Source organism: Alnus glutinosa, chromosome 9 (assembly GCF_958979055.1).
Source record: "Alnus glutinosa chromosome 9, dhAlnGlut1.1, whole genome shotgun sequence".
Lineage (NCBI taxonomy): Eukaryota > Viridiplantae > Streptophyta > Magnoliopsida > Fagales > Betulaceae > Alnus > Alnus glutinosa.
Genome location: NC_084894.1, coordinates 11,638,403 through 11,656,840, shown reverse-complemented (window position 1 = coordinate 11,656,840; position 18,438 = coordinate 11,638,403). Strand labels below are relative to the sequence as shown.

The following is an 18,438-nucleotide window of genomic DNA, read 5'->3' as shown; positions in this document are numbered from 1 at the left end:
TCTCAGGAGGATCTCAATTGAACATTTGGGCCTTCTCCTACCATTGTTCCAACCGTTGACTCGGAAATGGTTTCCATTCTGAGAGATGAGTATGCTCAGTTCTTGTCCCATAAAGGGTCTCTAGCACTTCCACTGCTACTCTTGTTTAGTCAAGTATTGCATCTCACTGTCTCTTATCCTCCACTTGCGACCCATGGGTCATCGATTTCGGTGCAATAGAACATGACTGTGCATCTACTCACTTGTATGACTAACATCCTCTTGTGTCCCCTTAGAGTGTTACTATGGCTAATGGTTCTTTAGCTCGAGTTAAAGGCTCTGGAACCGTTCATCTTGATACTAATTTTGAGTTTTCATGTGTCTTACATATTCCTGGTTTTCCTCTTAATTTATTGTCAATCAGTAAGATCACTAAAGCTCTTCCGTTTTCTGTAAGTTTTTACCATTCTTTGTGCATCTTTCAGGATCTTAAGACGAAGCGGGTGATTGGTATGGGGCATGAAATTGGTGGCCTTTATTATCTGGACCTCGTACCCACCTCTCTTTCGCATGCACTTCGGTCAACCTTATCTCCATTCTAGTGGCATAGTCATCTTGAATGTCCTTTGTTTTCTATTTTAAAGTGTCAACTTGTTGGTCTTAATAACGTGTCATCTTTTCAGTGTGAAACTTGTCAGTTTAGTAAGCATAGACGTGTGTCCTTTTCGTCTTGTTATGTTAGTCGTGTCTATAGCCCGTTTAAGTTAGTCCACTATGATGTATGGGGTCCTCTCATTATTGCATCAAATAAATTTTACTATTTTGTGACATTTATGGATGATTACTCTTGTATGACTTGGTTATTTCTGATGAAAAATCGCTCTGAGTTGTTCTCCATCTTTCATCTTTTTTGGAAAGAAATTAAGACTCAGTTTGGTTGTAAAATCCATCTTTTGTACGGTTTGATAATGCCAAAGAATATACGTCTCATGTTTTAACTACTTATCTCATTGCTAAAGGCATTATACATCAAATCTAGTGTTCACTCTCCATGATAGTGTTATAGATGCACCCTCTAACCCGAGTTGGAGGAAAGCAATGTAATTAGAGATGTAGGCTTTACACCAAGATGGAGCTTGGGAACTTGTGCCCCTACCTCTTTGTAAACAAACGTTTAGCTGCAAATGGATCTATCAATCAAATTTAACCCTGATGGGTCTATAGACAAAATAGTGTATGCAAATTGAGGAAAGCATTGTATCGTCTAAAACAATCACTTAGAGCATAGTTTGAAAATTTTTCGGAGGTTATTATGGAGTTTGGTCTTCATCCTTGTCAGACAGATCATTCAGTATTTCATTACATACTGAGAAGGGGTAGATTCTGCTTGTTTATGTGGACAATATTGTGATTACTGGGAATGATTTTGAGGCATTGATAGGTTAAAATAGTTTGTGCAGTAGCAATTCCATACTAAGGCCTCGTTTGGTTTGCGGATTAGACCCATGGAAAGGAATAACTATTCTTACTGAATAGCTATTCCTTTGTTTGGTTGTATATTATTTAAGGGAATAGTTATTCACACGGAATAGCTATTCCCTTACGAAGAGGAATAGGCATTCCACTCAAAAAGGAGTGGAATACCTATTCCTTTTCTGTGGGAATAAATAAAATTCGTCTTTTTCCCAAAAACCCCAACCCTCTCAACACCCAAGTCTCTTATCCCTCTCTCTCTGTGTTTCTCAACTCATGGTGTATTTGGATATGAAATTTTGAAAATAAAATATAATTCTGATTCTACTTTTTTCAAAAATAAATCATATTTTATTCAACTTTTTCAAAAACAAATCATATTTTATTCAACTTTTTATAAACAAATCATATTTTATTCAATTTTTTTTTTTTTTTTTTTTTTCTAAAAAGTCAAATCTCAAAATTCGCAAACAGAATAAGAATTTAATTCTGATTTCAAAAATTCATTACTCAAATGCACCATCAGTATCTCTCTCTATCTTTGCAATTATATTATCATCCCCCTTTCTCTGTTTCTCAACCCAACTTAATTTGTTGTGGGTTAGTGTTTTTTTTTTTTTTTTTTTTTTTTTTTTCCCCCTCCTATGATTTAGCCTACAGAATGCACTTAGACGTAGCAAAACGAGTACCTCTTAATATCGGGAGGACTCCAATTGCCTGGCGGAGGTTTGAGAAAAACTTTGTATGCAAAGAACAAATGTTTGTTGCTGAAAAACAAATAAAAAATAATAAAATAAAAAGGGCTTTGCAGATGATTGTTTTTTTTTTTTTTTTTATGATAATTATGTTTTTTTTTTTTTTTTTTCTTCTTATAAATCATTTTACTTTGTAAGCAAAGAATGAATATTTGTTGCTGGAAAACAAATAAAAAATAATAAAATAAAAAGGGCTTTGCAGATGATCTATTTTTTTTATTTTTATTTTTTTATGATGGTGATATGATGATTATATGTGTGTGCGTGTTTGTTTTTTTTTTCCTTACAAATCATTTTGTAGCGTAATTGTATATGAAAAAAAAAAAAAAAAAAGCCATGAACTCTATGAAATTAAAAAAAAAAAGAAAAAAGAAAAAAAGGTCATAGTATGATTGTTTATGTTTCTAAAATAAAGAAAAAAAAATGTCCTTAAGAATATAAATTATATTTTTATTATAAGGGTGTTTTAGAAAATTTGATTATAATATGATTCCATTCACCGATATATTGCATTGTACCAAACAAAAGAATACATATGTAATGTTTTATTCCACCGTTACAACCAAACAAAAGAATAGGAATAGTTATTCCATTCCACCTTTATCTATTTTCAGGAATAGTTATTCATTTTTCTAATGGAATAGACATTCCGCAAACCAAACGAGGCCTAAAGATTTGGGAAAACTTTTGGTTTTTTCTGGGTGTTGAGGTAGCTAGATCTCAGATCGGCCTCAACCTATCTCAGAGGAAGTATGTACTGGGTTTACTTGATGAGACATGACTTTTGGGTGCTCGTCTTGTTGATGTTCCTATGAACCCAAATCAAAAACTCTTAAAGGATGAGGAAGAGTTATTTGAAGATCCCAATAGATACCGACTACTAGTTAGAAAGTTGAACTATCTTACTATTACTAGACTCGTATGCTACTATTGTCGTGAGCCAGCTTCTGGAAGCTCCTAGAATACTACATTGGGATGTTGTAATTTGTATTGTTCGATATTTGAAGAAAGCGCCTGGTTTGGTATATTGTATAGGAAAAGTGGACATCTGTGGGTGAAAGGTTTTATTGATGCAAATTGGGCAGGATTTTAAACATGGTACATTAGACTTGTGGTCCTCAAATAGGCGCCAATTTCTTTCTCTCCAAGTCCTCCACTTTTATAATGCAGGGATAACTTTCTAGATGGTCTTTTTGGAGTATCCTTTCCCTTGAGTCTTCCAACAATGAAGCAACTCTAGGATATTGCTAGGCATGACCCACAAAACTTCAAATAAGTTGAGAACTAAGTGCTAGATCTCGCTAGTAAACTCACAATGGATGAGGAGGTGGTTTACGGTCTCCTTGTTCTTTCTGCATAGGCAACACCAATTAATAAGAGTAGGACCCCGCCTCCTAAGATTATCAATCATTAGGATTTTACCCAAAGCTGCTGTCCAAGTGAAAGCAATGCGAGGTGGAGCCTTCACCTTCCAAATGCTCTTCCATGGGAACAAACAAGACTCTCCAAACTGTAAAGAGTTATAGTAGCTTTTCATTTCAAAGCCGTGATTGCATGCTGGGGTCCACAACATTCTATTTGTCTCCTCGGATGGGTTTTTGAGGAGTACAAAAGGCCGAGGAATACAACAAGGGACTCCAGGTCCCAATCTTGGTCTACCTTGAAGAAACTCGGATTCCAATGGATATATGTACCGAAGGGGTCCAACTAATCTGACAATAAGGCCTCTTCGTCATGAGCTATATAATAGAGTTCTGAGGACTTGAGAGCCGCTTCTCCACACCAAACATCATGCCAAAAGCGAATGCGAGAGCCATCCCCAACTCTGTAGGAGACCAAGTTGGAGAATTTCTCTTAGCCATTCCTAATATTCCTCCACTCCATATGGCTTTGAGTTTGCTTTAAACACCAATCCCCTCTCTGGATTCCATACTTATCAACAATCACCTGTCTCCATAGGGAATTCTCTTATTGTGCGAATCTCCAAAGCCATTTCCCCAATAAAGTTCTATTAAATAGCATGAGGTTTTTCACACCCAACCCTTTCCTCTAGAAACTGGGGAGCAAATAGTCTTTCAATTCACTAGATGAACCTTAGGTTTACCACCTATTCTATCCTAAAGAAAGTCTCTTTGAAGACATTCCAAACTTCTAGCTATATTGGCTGGTGAAGGGAAAAGGGGCAAGAAGTACGTAGGTAATCTGAATAACCAAAAATCAATATAGCATTGGGCTGTGGAGATATAGGCAGACATCCATGTCCTCGTGAATAACCTCATCCATTGTGAGTACACCAGCGATCTTTGGTATATGGTTCTCAACTTATTCGGAATTTCGTGGACTATGCCTAGTAACACCCTAGAGCTGCTACGTTGTTGGAGGGTATAGACATTCCAAAGAGGCTATCTGGAAAGTTATTCTTTTGTTCTTAATGTGGAACATTTGGAGAGAAAGGAGTTGGCACCACTTTGAGTACTGTATGCTTTCTTCAAAATCCTCTTTTCTGAGATCCCTCTTAGATTGGACTGTAGAGTGTAGTCTATGTTCCTTAAAATATTTTAGATCTTGTTAACTTTTTAGATTTTTAACGCCTTTAGCGTGATTGTCTCTCTTGTATGCATTTCGTGTACAAGGGATTTGCCTAATTTCTTTCCAATAAATTATTACTTATCAAACAGAATTGCTAAACCTAGAGAAGAAGAAATTTAGAACATGTTGAAGAAAGGAGGAGCTTTTACATCATTGATGTGCTTGATATATTTTACCAAGAGAAAAGTAGAGAAGATAATGTCTAGTGCCTGTCAAACCCTGACATTAATAGAGGCTGTTAGATGTCAGGACTTCCCGAATTGGCATTAGCACGTGTGGCAAGTGCTTTTGCTTCTTGATATTGGAAGTGGCTATGTATATTTGTTTGTAAATAAGCTTTGGGAACAACTATTTATCTATCTACCCATCTCTATGTGTGTGTGTTTGTGTGAGTTTGTATTTTTTTAAGTAGAAGATCCACATAGCTGTCTAGAAGTCACATAAAATGTACATAGGCCTTACTCTTGCATAATAAAATACAAAAACTGGTAATACCTATGAATTTTTGCTGTATTTAATGTCAGACGGGCGTCATAGATTACATTTTTGAGTCCCTAAACCACCTATTTATTTTTGCTGAATTGTGCTTGATTGAGCTCCTAGTTAAGAGTTAGTTCCCATGGTTTTTGAGCGAAAAATAAATAAATGGGCTCTATTCCTTTCTTCTTTGTTTATTTGACGTTTATGAGTTTAAATGTGAGTCCCCTTGCATGTGGAATTCCAGCCATTCTTGCTGTGAGTTGTAGGTAAACCAGATCCGGAAGCTTCCTGAGTATTCTTAGGAGCCTTTACCTCTAGTGGTAGCCTTTGGATTGCATCCTAGTGCATCTTTCTAAGATTTTGTAGATATTTGCCCTCTTGCTCGTAGTTGTTTTACTAGTGATGGGGTTTGTATGCTTGCTTATGTACGACCTCTGATTCTGTATAGCTTGTATATCTCCGTTAAAAACAAAGTTATAAGCTCTTGTCACCCTCCCCCCCTCCCAGGCCTCTTCTCCTTTAATCCCTTTTCGTTTTTGATGGTACATATATGGAATATGGTCCCTGGGGAAGAGCGCTAGGACATGCCATTGTGGCTTCAGCAAGTGCCTTTACAGGCTGTCTAGGTTTGCTCTTAGATTTCAAAATTTCCCCTCAAGCCTTTTCATTTTATTGATCATCTAGATCTAGCTAAAATGGTTTCTTTTTTCCAATTTAACTTATTCACATCTATATATATATAGATATCTTTTTTACATTTCATTGTATGTATTGAATCGTCTCTTGTTAATATTTGAGGAAAGAGAAAGGAAATTGTCATTATAAATCTCATGCATGGAGGCTGTTGGTTATTATAAAGAAGTTTCAGCAGCTGGAAAAGGAAATTTAATTTGTAATTGGTTCCTTATTACCAGGGGGGGGGGGGTATCTTTTTAACCACTATGTCTCAATTTTGTCTTCCCTCCTGTCCTTCGGGACATCCGATAAAATTGGAACGATATAGAGAAGATTAGCATGGCTCCTGCGCAAGGATGACACGCATAAATCGAGAAATGGTCCAAATTTTTTACTTATCAAATTTTTTTTTGTCTTCCCTCCGCAAAGTTGGTCTCTGGTTGAGTAAAATTTTAAGAAATTTAAATTTAGTTTTGGATAAGAAATGAAGGATCTGATACACTTTGCCTATGGGTCTGAGCTTGTGAGGTTTCATGACATTTACTGCCACTTAGCTTGAATATTCAACTTTTGGTATATACCAGACGTGTCTTTTGGTTTTAGATTTGTGTTTTCCTGCACTCCAACTTACTCCACCCTGCTTTGAGAGTTATCTGTTCATTGCACTCTAATTTTGATTATACAAGGAAGAACACATTAAAAGATATGTAACCACATCCCTCCTCTTATCGCTCCTTCCGCCCAATCCCTCTGATTGCTTCAATGTCACTGTGAATGCTGCTGTTGATGTTTTTGATTGTTATTACTAACTCAATTCCGAACAAGTGTCTGTGTTTTCGTTCGGGATGCCCCAAAATAAGGTGTCTACGTTAAATATTCAACACTTTTTGAAGTACATCTTCCTGTACTACCCTTACCTTTTGGAAAAAAGAAAAGCAACTATGATACTCATTAAAACTAATGCCCACCTTTGAGCTTTTTGGTGAGATCTTTGTACTTGTTCTTCTTTGTTAAAAATTGGGCCTTTTTAAGCTAAGATACTTATTTTGGAATGGGTGGAGTATAATTATTGTTTTCTCTTTATTAATAAGAAAGAGTTTCCTCTGCAGAAGGACAAGCCACTGAGACATAGGCTAGGTTCAGATAATCGATTGAAAGATGAACGTGGCAACCATAGAGAACGTGATAATCGAGCTAATGGTAGTGAAAAATATGATAGGTCCGAAAACCCACAGTCAAGTGACTTCCAATCCAACAATGATGGATCAGATGGAGGAAATCTTGATGAACCAATGTATGAAACTTTTGGCGGACAGGGAATGCGTGTTACTCCTTTTCCCTCTGATATCCCCCCTCCACCAGTATTGATGCCTGTTCCTGGTGCTGGGTACGTTGATAGTGCAAGCAAAATGTAAATTGTGATTGCAGTTGTATCTTATTTTGTTATTTCTTATGAGAGCTTTTATATTGTTGTAATTGCAGTCCATTAGGGCCTTTTGTTCCTGCTCCACCTGAAGTGGCAATGCGAATGTTGCGTGAGCAGGGTGGTCCTCCCCCTTTTGAAGGTGGTGGTAGAAATGGGCGGCCTGGGCCGCAATTAACTGGGCCAGGCCCTATTCTTTCTTTTTCTCCGGCTTTTAGGCAAGATCCACGACGTCTACGCAGGTAATTTGCAATAAAAAATGTAGTCCCCCTACTTCATGGTGCTCCTTGGTCTTTTGTTTTGTCTTTTTTATTTTATTTTATTTTATTTTTTTAAAAAAATATTCAAAATTGATTGGTGAACTTATTTGGAAAAAGAAAATTGTCCTTTTACTCACTGCCTTCCACTTTCCAGCTTGTCTATCTTTATTTGCATGTCTCTATGCTTTGTCTGGTTTGTCGTTTCATTAGGTTTTGTTTGGCATAGATGTTTTACAGTGAAGATATAATACAAGAGCGACTTTGAAGAGCTATAATTATGAAGATGGATATAGCTTTCTCATCAAATGGAAGTGGAAGAATTTGTCAATTTCAGTGAGAAAACAAAAATCATGACTGGGTAGCAAGGCATATTGAGGAAAAAGTCATTAAAAGCATAAGCTTGTTTAGTGAATGTTACATTATGTAATTAATGTAACTTGCTAGTATTTGGGATTGGGCGCTATTGTTTATGTTGTTTGTCCACATATTTAGGTTGTTAAGGTCGATGTTGGTGTAAATATTCAGGTAAGATTATGTAAAGTCTAAAGGTTTTGGAAGTGGAAGAAATATTGCTGAATCCGTTAGGTGCTAGTAGTGTAAATGGGTTCGGAATTTAAGGGATAGAGAACCTTGGATTGTTGGGAAATACTAAGAAGTTAAGATTACTGTCAATAGATAGTTGGAAAATATTCAGAAGTTGGGATACTGGTAATATATACATTATTTGTAACATGGTTGTGGTCAATCACGTTTGGTGATGCAGGACAATTGCAAAATTTTCTGTAAAATGTGTGTAACTATAGTTAGGACATTAAAGTGGTAGATATTAAAGGATAAAACTTGAAATGGCGTGCTAGATTTGTCTAGTCACTATGAAGACCAATTAGTGAGTAGGAATGATAGTATTTAGTTGAAGAAACTAAAGGAATGAATATCGGTTATTTGTGTTATTGAAGCTGTGAGGATATATGCTAGTCCATAACCAACCATATGTAAGTAGCTTGGCAAAACTGGATATATAATCTTCTTGAGATTCAAGAATGTAACTTTATCAAGACAGATGTAGCCTATTTTTCCATTTTCCTTTCTGTGTGCGATGTACAAATATATGTGTAGATATACTATGATAGGGTGCTTGGGGCTGCACCTATTTGTAGATCAATATCGTTCAGATAAATCTGTAAATTGTAAAATTTTACTTATTATAAATCTGGTTTTTGAACTAGTGGAGCCACATGATATGTTTTTTAAACTAGAATTTGAATGGTAGATGACAAAGCATATATACCATAATTAGAGTCTCACATCCTAGACTCTAATTAGTGTATCTCTGTGATACTCCAAAAAGATTGGTCACGATAGGGCTCACCATAATTGCTTGTATAGTCCAATCAACTTGGTACACATTTGATATGGAACTCATCACACATCTACATGTTGCCTTCACAGAAACTAAATATGTTACTAAGTACCATTTATTATTACCTGGGATGCATTAGCTACACCAAAAGAGCTAGGTCTCATGGATTTGGGTTATGTAACCAATTTCAGAGAGCCTTGATTGTGACCAGTCTTTTTGAGGTATTGCTTCAATGTGGCTTGTGCTTTCCTGGGTCGTGATAATGGTATTGGAGCCAACTTAGTACCACGACCATGTAGTTCAACGGTCTCTAACAATAATGTCATGGGTCTTTGAGTGGAGATGATTGTAATACCCTATTGTGTGAGGGCATTGTACAGAGATGTATTGGATCCTATATCAGGTTTGTAGTAGGTCGATCTAGGCAATAAAAGTAAGTAGAGGAAGCCTTAACTGTTATCATTTTGGGGTAGCACATAGATGGGGCTAGTGCATCCCCAGGTCGAGACATAGACCATCTTTTTTTTCTTTGTTGTGATAAAAAGAAAAGAAGTAATATATTTTACTTTTGTTTTTTTTTTTTTTGATAAGTAAGAGAATTTCATTAAAAAAGCGTAAGGCGCCCCCAAGTACACAGGATGTATACACAGAAGCAACTCAGCTAGCCCACATAAAAAACCCAATAAAACCACAAGGAACCCACAAGAAAACCCCTAACAAGCATAATAGAAACCTTCACAAAACAAAAGAACCCCCAATAGTAACCCCCGAATACAAAAAAAACCATAAAAGCACCCAAACCAACCCCAAAAACCCCCCAACAAGACCCCCTAAACCCAAAAGAAAAAAAAAACCCTAGAACCCGAGAAAATCCCAAGAGAAACACCCCTCAGAATAATCCAAGCAAAAACCGAACCCGATGAATGGCCCACAAACCCACCCAAGCACACAAAGGCACACAACTCTACAACATAAGGCCCTTTCCTTTCCTATGCCTAGTGGAAGATTTAGCGTCGCCATAGTTGATAGAGCTATACAGGTTTAGAAGCTCCCTCTTGCCTTTGGACTTTTGGCGTGATATCATCTTGTCACGCTGAAATTCTTCTTCCATGGCATCTCGAATGGCCAACGCCTCGTCCCCAAAAGCGCCCTCTAACGCCCAATCCAAAGGCGAAACATCCCAAAGATCAACGTCCTCCTCCCAAACCACAATCTCCCCGTTATGATCAAAACTGATCGGCCAATTCCGAGATTGGGAGAAACTATTACCCTCAACAGGTGAAGAAATGGAACAACCTCTAGGAGGGGAGGAAGGCCCAACCATCCGAACATCGAAGACCTTCCGAGGCGAAGCGGGAGTAGCTGGCATCTTTGGGCGAGGGTTAAGAAACCCCTTTCTAAGAATGCCCGTCTTCACTGGAGACTCTGCAACCTTCTTCGTTGGAGGCTCTGCAACCGCAACCTTATTAACAGCTAAGTCAGCAACTAACTTCGAGGCTTTCAGGGAATCTTATGTATTAACCTTCAATTATTACAAAATTCCCTTCAAATAGGTGAAAATGAGTAAGACCTCATCAAGATTGATTGGACATTGCCGTAATTTATCATAGTTTATCCCAAGAGGCGCGCGCACATGCAGAGATATATAATTTTATATAATATATTTCTCTGGTGATCTTTTCACGATGCTCAAAATAGTTTCCTACTGCCATCATGAAACCAATTCTTGTTTAGTTTAAATTTTTGAGATATGTGGAACTCTCTTGGGATACGAGGCTCTACTAAAGTCCATCTGCAGTCAACATGCAGTGATATGTTTTCTCTGCTGCTGTTTGACAGTGCTGTTTCGGAAGCTTTTTTATTTATTTTTTTTTATTTTTGGGGGGCTTAGCCAGTTTGCTCTATATGTGTCCTTTTGCCTCGTATTGATAATGTGTAAAGAGGATATGCTGATTGCATTCGATTTTTTTGTTGCAGTTATCAAGACCTAGATGCACCAGAGGATGAGGTCACTGTGTTAGACTACAGGAGCTTGTAGGCATCTATGCTTGTAGGATGATAGAGCCATGCAACATCCAAATTTCTCGAGGAAAAGCAACTTCTGATCTGGTCCAAGGTTAACTGCTGTTATTTCACAATAATCTGACTGGAGAAGCAACTCTGCCATAATGCAATGAAATCCAGTTGGATGTGAAGTTGTTGCTTTCTGGTTGCTATCTGCTTCACAGCTTCCCCATGTGTGTTAGTGATGTGAAACTGTGATGTATTCTTTCTCCCACTTGCTTTCTTTTGGTAAGAGATTTCTCTATACATTTGGGGTGGGAATATTTGTGTAGTTAACAAAAATTTCTCTGTATAGTTTACTGGATAATAGATTTGGAAAGGTTTTCCATTTGTTTACCTTCTACTGTTTGTTTGGATCAAGATTATGAGCAAGGGGTTGTGAATTTTTATTTTTTTTTTCCAAAATGAACTATGCTTGTGCATATTGTGTATTGAAAAATCTTCGTATATTATATGTGCTTCCAACATTCAGCTTTTTCTTCTTTTTCTGATTAGTTGTGGAGTTAAAAATGATCTTTACCATGTATAACATTTATTAGAGTAATGCTATGTGAAAGCTTTTTTCTTTACAAAATGTGGACAGGGGATCACTCCACTTTTTGCAAAGAAAAATTCTTTCCATTCGGATGGAAAGTTGGTATTATTTCTTGGTCTGACTATTTCTTTGATGTGTGATGAAAATTTGGTTTTGAGTACGAAGAAAATGGAATCTTAACTTGTAACAAGATGTGGTTTAGTATCAGATCCAATGGTTATTTTGAAAAAAAATTGTTGGAACTGTACAGAAGTTTTGTCAAGAGTTGTATAACAATCATTTCTCTTTTGGGTAAGTAGGGGTGGGGGAGGGAGGGGGGGTCGAGAGGGGGCAAATGCCCCCTCTCAACTCTCAAAAATTTTCCTTACTCCTGTAGAAAATTTTCTAAATGTGCTAGTTGCCCACCCTTAGCCACTCATCAGGGGCAATTGACATTTACTCTCAAGCATTCTGCCACCGACTCATAGGCAAGTACCAACTCGTTTTGAATGACAACCCTAAGATGAAAAGCATTAATAAGCAAATGGGGCTAATAAAATTCCTCTCCTTAAATTACAACTTTATATATTTTTCTATAGCATAATCAAGATGAAAGCCAGATTTTTGCTCCTCTTTCTTAATTGTTATGGAATGTACGAGAGAGACAGAGAGAACATGTGTAATTTATGAGAAAATGGAAGAATAAATTTTGAATGCTCCTCCTTCAATTGGCCTGCTTTGACTCCATATTGAATTTAGATTGGATAAATTATAAAGAAATAAGAGGTAAGTAGACTTATTCGTCTTAAACTACCAAGCAATTTGTAATTTCTCCCATAAATTTTTTTTATTTAAAAAAAAAAAACCGCCTTTCAAATGTTGCAATTGACCTCATTTAACAAATTTCACCTTTCACTTGGCTCCTTTCGTTAAGAATTTCTGTTAAATTCGACAGATAATGGGGTATACATGTTTATTCACATAGCTTTTCTGCCTACTCTAGCTAGCCAAATGCCAAACTAGCTCCCCTTGAAATCGAGCACATACATTCTCAACATGTCTTCCAGGATCTGGATGGTCATTTTTGGCTGACCACCGGTCTGCTAGTGGTAGCATGTACTGTGATTCAACTTTGTGCCCATAGATTTTTGCAGACTCACCCAAAACCTTGAGGTGAAATGGGAGTCTCGATTTGATAACATCTGGTATCCCGTCTAGTCTGATGATGTTCTTAACGTGCAGGTCAACCAGCTTCTGCACCCAATTAGTAACTTTAAGTGGGACGAAATGTGCACCTTTTATTAGACGAGGTCTATCACCGCCCATATGGCGTCTTTCCCTATTGGCGCCTTTGGCAGACCTACCACGAAGTTCATAGAGACTTTCTCCAGCACAATATTAATTATTTTGGGGATTTGATGTCTCCCTCTCTTGTATTTAGTTTATTATATTAATGTAGTTTAATCTTACCTATGTTAAAAATAAAAATAAAAAATTCAGCTTACACTTTAATGTGAAAACTACCATATACTTTAAATGTTTCAATCTAGATACTACTAATTAATGAAATTAGAGAAAAAAAAAAATCCTTCATAGTGCAAGAGCATACAAACATAAAAAGAACAAAATCAATTTCAACAGAAAAGATACAACAAAAAATAGAAAAAGAAAAAGAAAAAAAAAAGAATTTTAGATCTTACAAGAAACGATAAAACGAGAAACTTTAGTCTGTCTAATAAAAGACTCATTTTTTGGAAACCAAAAGAATAAGATAACACAAAAAAAAAAAAAAAAAAAAAAAAAAAAAAAAAAAAATCTCATTATCCTTCTTGAGAGTTCTTTCTATTTGTACAACAAATGATTTTACAGGAATATAACTAATCCTAACTAATCTACCTTATCATATCATATCAAGATGAAGTGTATATATTAATTAGGGAAAAATCATATTTAGTCCCTAGGTTTTCATTTGATTTGAATTTAATCCTTAGGTTTCTAATTTCAAGAATAAAGTCTTTAGGTTTTGCTTATGTTTCAAATAGGTCCCTTTGTTACTTTACCGTTAAAGTTAACGGTTTGCCATCTGCCACGTGTGTCTCATTTAATATGTCAGCATCCACTTCAACAATGTTGATAAGTGCCACATCATATATATATATATATTAAGAAAAAAAAAAAAAAAAACCACTACGTCAATCAAAACAAAACTCTACTCCACACCTCACTCCACATTATCAATCTAGTAGCAATAGACAAAGTTCTAGTACTAAAACAACCAAAAAGGTGAGATCTGTAGACTCTGTGACAAAGAATTATTTGGGATTTTTTTTTTTTTTTTTTTTTTTTGGTAATAAACTTAAAAACTAAAAACAAGCCATTCACAAAAACAAAACAAAAAATCACAAAAACACAAAGAGAGGGATTGGAATATTTTAGAGCCCCTGCAGCCATAGCGAGCAAACCCAAACCAAAAGCTGCAAGTCATAGTCACAACGTCCAGAGTCTTCAGAACTGTCTCTGCTCGCATAATAAATGCCGACTTAGCATCGTGAATCGGAATCGCCGGATATATATATATAAGCCATGGCAGAGCACACAAATAGATACATATGTGGTATGTGAGAGTAATTATGTAATTGATACTGGAGTAAGGGAGGATGATATAAGGTTGGAAAAAAATATCTAAAAAAATTAAAAATATAAGGTAAAAAAAAAATTGGGAGAACTTCACAAAGTGGTATCGAATTATACCGAGTTTTGACAGAAGGGTGCTGAATTATCATTCCTCTCGAACCTGGGGTTTTAACTATCAAAATGAATCCCAGAAGGGCATTCCGTCTGTTCTCGGCATTAAAACGCGATGGAAGTCGATTCACGTGACTTCCACGTGACTTTTTTAATGAGTTTGGTCTTCTTTGCCCCTGACTTCAACGGATAAATCAAGTCTGAAACCTCCTTCACAAAGCACTTATCTCATACATTGATACACTCTTAGCTCATACATACACTCCCAGCTTCGGCCTACCTTCATCAACGCCTGAAAGGTAGGTTTTTTTGCATGAGTTAATTTCTTCCCTTCTTCACGTGGAAGTGATCATAACCTATGTCTGACAGTGAATCGAGCTCGGCTACCTCTACTGGTCCACTGTGTAAATGTGGATTGAAAGCATGTTCGTGGACATCCTTCACTATGGAAAATTTTGGTAGAAGGTTTTATTCTTGTGTAAATTACAAGGTAAGTAATTTCTTCCCCCAATTTTTTTTCCCCTTAGGGTTCCATATTTGTTTTCATTTTTTTTTTCCCCTTTAGGGTTCCATCTCTGTTTTCCCAATTTTTTCCCCCTAAGGGTTCCACAAGTGTTGATTGATGGGATTTTCCGATTATGTGGCAAGAAGCTGTGAAATGTGATTATTTTTCATGGTGTGATCCTGAAATGTGTGTATACAATCTAAGAGTTGTGTCGAGGTTGAGGAAGTGGCACGAGAGTTTGAAGCTTGAACGGGAATTGAGTGGAACCCAGGTCTCGGATGAAGCGGATAAATATAAGTCTGAAGCTGAGAGAAATAAGAATGAAGCTGATAAATGCAGGAAAGAAGCTGAGAAATACAAGTCGAAACTAGAGAGACAGAAGATGAAGCTTCGGTCAGTAGAGAGGAAGTACAAATTTGCCTTTGTTTGTTCATGGGTGATATTCGTGTTGTTGCTTGTATATCCTCAATCTCACAGCCAGTGCAATGCATCGAGGATGATGTTGGCATGAAACTTTTTTGTAATGGTGTAATGCCTTGTAATGTTGTGAGTGTTGGTCGGATTGTGTTCAAGGGTGGTAACTTGTTTGTAATTGTTAGCCGGATTATGAATTTCCCTTGATAAGTGTATTGTAGTTGTTATCTTTGAAATATTGTTGTTCATGGGTGATATCAATTGCTATGTTGGTTCCAAAGAACTTGTAAATGACCAATATGGTATGTCTTTGTAAACTTGTTACTACAATTTGTTACCAATTGTCGTTTTGGGTTCAAAATTGGTACCAAAATTGGATGGATGTTATTGGCCATTTAATTGGTCTATTTGTTAACAAGAAGTTCACAGAGTTATAAACAACATTTGGTACCAACAAATTAAGGCAATAATGCCAATAACAAACAATACCAGAAATGGCATCATAAACAATTTGGTTTCAAAATGGTACATGTTATCATTGGGTGATATTCTGTAATGCTGTGTTGGTTCCAAAAAACTTGTAAATGACCAATTTGGTATGTCTCTGTAAACTTGTTGGTACCATTTGTTACCAATTATTATTTTTGGTCCAAAATTGGTACCAACAGACTAAGGCAATAACAGACAATACCAAAATGCCATCATAAACTACTTGGTTTCAAAATGGTTTATATATGTGTTCCTGTAAACCTGTTGGTATAAAAAACCTGAATAGAAAAGCTAGACTCATCCAATCACAAACCAAACAAATTCCTCCAATCATTACACAAAAGTCAAATGACATCAAAACAAACCAATACATAACAGTTCCTTAACCTTCCATTACTCAAATAACATCAAAACACATCAAATTTAGCTACTGAAATTACAAATTGAACCCTTCCAAAAAATAGTACCATAAGTTAAATAACATAAGTTACAAATCATAACCATGTTGTTAAATATCATAAGTTAAGTTAATACATCCTGAAAACCATGTTGTCCATGCCCTTCCAAAATACACAACAGAAATCCAAAATATACATCATAACCATGTTGTCCATGCCCTTCCAAAATGTACAACACATATCCAAAAATACACGAGTAATGCTACACATCATCCTCTTGTCCACCTTTTATCCTCCCAAAATTGATGTGGTTCTTAAAATCACCATTAGATCAAAATTCAATAATGATCTATCATAAATTCAATGGTAATTTTAAGAGCCACATCAATTTTGGGAGGATAAAAGGTGGACAAGAGGATGATGTGTAGCATTACTCAAAATACACATCAGACTTGCCAAATCTTCTTATTTCCTTTATCCTTTTTGTCTATAGGTGGAGGAATGTCAGAACTTGTTGCTTTTGCCTTGTTTATGTCAAAGTCAGGGGGAGTTAGTCTGAAAGTTATGCCACCTACAACCCTGGGAGGACCCCATGAGCATGCAGGTCCACCTCTTGGAACCTTGGGTGGTCCAGAAGGGTTCCCAGTGAGGTCAACCATCACCTTTTCTCGAGTATTTGGGTTAGTTTGTGTAGGATGTACTCTCAATCTTCCACTAACTCTGCTTCTAGTTGCAAAACTGGTACTGGCCTTCTTGCTAGTATATCTTGTGCTTGCACCTGTTCCTCTAGTGCTCTTCTCACCCCTACTTGGTTCAGTGGATGTAGTGCTTGTACCCTCTCCTCTTGCTCTTACCCTCTTTCGACCCCGACCCTTGTTGGTATAGTAGGATTGTCAGTAGATGGGGCACTAGATGTTGGTGCACTGGAATGGCCCACAGATGGTGCACTGGAGGATTCACCCAACTAAAAAGAACACATCAAATGTCAGAAACCATCACAAAACAACACAAACATATTAAACTCACAGTATGAAGAAACATATGCCTTTAGGTACTAAATGTATGCTAAACAATCACAAAGAAGAAACATTACCCTGTTAAGATTGCAGTCAGTATCTGCAGCATGTTCTCTGTAGGAAGTTCTCCTACGTTGTTGTCTTTCATCATGCCTCATCCTAACAGTGCATGTTCTTGTATTGTGACCATATTTTTTGCACATCCCACATTGGTTCTTCTTGCCAACCTTTCTAACTGAGTATGGATTTGATGTCTCATCAGCACCTCTATTTCTAACTTTCTTAGGTCTACCTATAGTTGCTCTTGACTTAGGTGGTTCAATCTTCGGTTGATTTGTCCTAACCCATTGCTCCTCACTTGGTACAAGGTAAATGATGGGTGTATATGCCATTAAGTACATCTCCTTTCCAAAGTAATGACTCAAATAATCATCTGGGTTGCCTCCACCATGCCATATTGCCGAGATGGCATGACAACATGGAATGCCAAAGACATCCCATTTTCTACACCCATATGTTCTCTGGCACAAATTGACTACATACTTCCTGCCCTTGCAATCAACCTCAAATAAACCATCACCAGCAAATATTGGTGTACAATGGTTGGCCTCATCTTCCTCTATCTCCAACTTCTCTTTAATTTTTGGCCCCACATTCCCCTCCATGGCCCTTATAGCATCTCTCTTCCTTTGGTACCTTCTCATTAAGTTGCCCCTGATTCCTTCCAACATTGTCAAGATGGTCTTATCCCGAAACTTGAGGATCCAGCTATTGAAGCACTCAGCCAAGTTGTTGTGCAGAAGGTCACACTTTGTACTTGTGTTGAACCATCCTCTACACCAGGTTCTAGGGTCAACCTTTTCTAGGTACTCGTGTGCTTTAGGGTTTAGGCCCTTGAGCTCCTCCATTGCAGCATAGAATTCAGTCTGTGTGTAAGATGAAGCAGCTTTCCACAGCAGGTCCTTCAATAACACCCCCTATGACCATCATCTTTGAAATTGGCATATAAGTGCCGCACACATGTTCGATGTTCAGCATGAGGACACACCTCATGTAGGCTTGGTACCAATCCCTGCACATATGAAAACAATATCTCTATCAAATTCATTAGATTTAACATACCAAATCACATACAAGACATGTAGATCATAAAAAAAGAAATATGGAAATATTTACCTTTTGTCTATCTGAAATGAAAGTCCACCCATGTGGACCCTTAGGGCAAAGATTTGCTAATAAGGCCTCAAGAAACCATGTCCAGCTGTCCTTAGTCTCTGCCTCCACCACAGCTATAGCAAT

General features: G+C 37.0%; 1 protein-coding gene and 1 non-coding gene across 5 annotated transcripts in view; both read left to right on the top strand.

Annotated features, from left to right (window-relative positions):
• LOC133877293 (serrate RNA effector molecule) overlaps positions 1 to 11,540 on the top strand; it is a 34,283-nt gene extending 22,743 nt beyond the window's left edge. For all 4 annotated transcript variants that reach the window (XM_062315545.1, XM_062315544.1, XM_062315543.1 and 1 more), the window contains exons 10-12: positions 7,061 to 7,338; positions 7,434 to 7,616; positions 10,972 to 11,540. In XM_062315545.1, the coding sequence (XP_062171529.1) occupies positions 7,061 to 7,338; positions 7,434 to 7,616; positions 10,972 to 11,032 (522 nt within the window). In that variant the 3' untranslated portion in view covers positions 11,033 to 11,540. The remainder of the gene's footprint in view (positions 1 to 7,060; positions 7,339 to 7,433; positions 7,617 to 10,971) is intronic.
• LOC133878703 (U6 spliceosomal RNA) lies at positions 6,243 to 6,343 on the top strand. The gene has a single exon (XR_009901955.1). It is a non-coding gene; the product is annotated as a U6 spliceosomal RNA (small nuclear RNA).
• Positions 11,541 to 18,438: the final 6,898 nt, after the last annotated feature.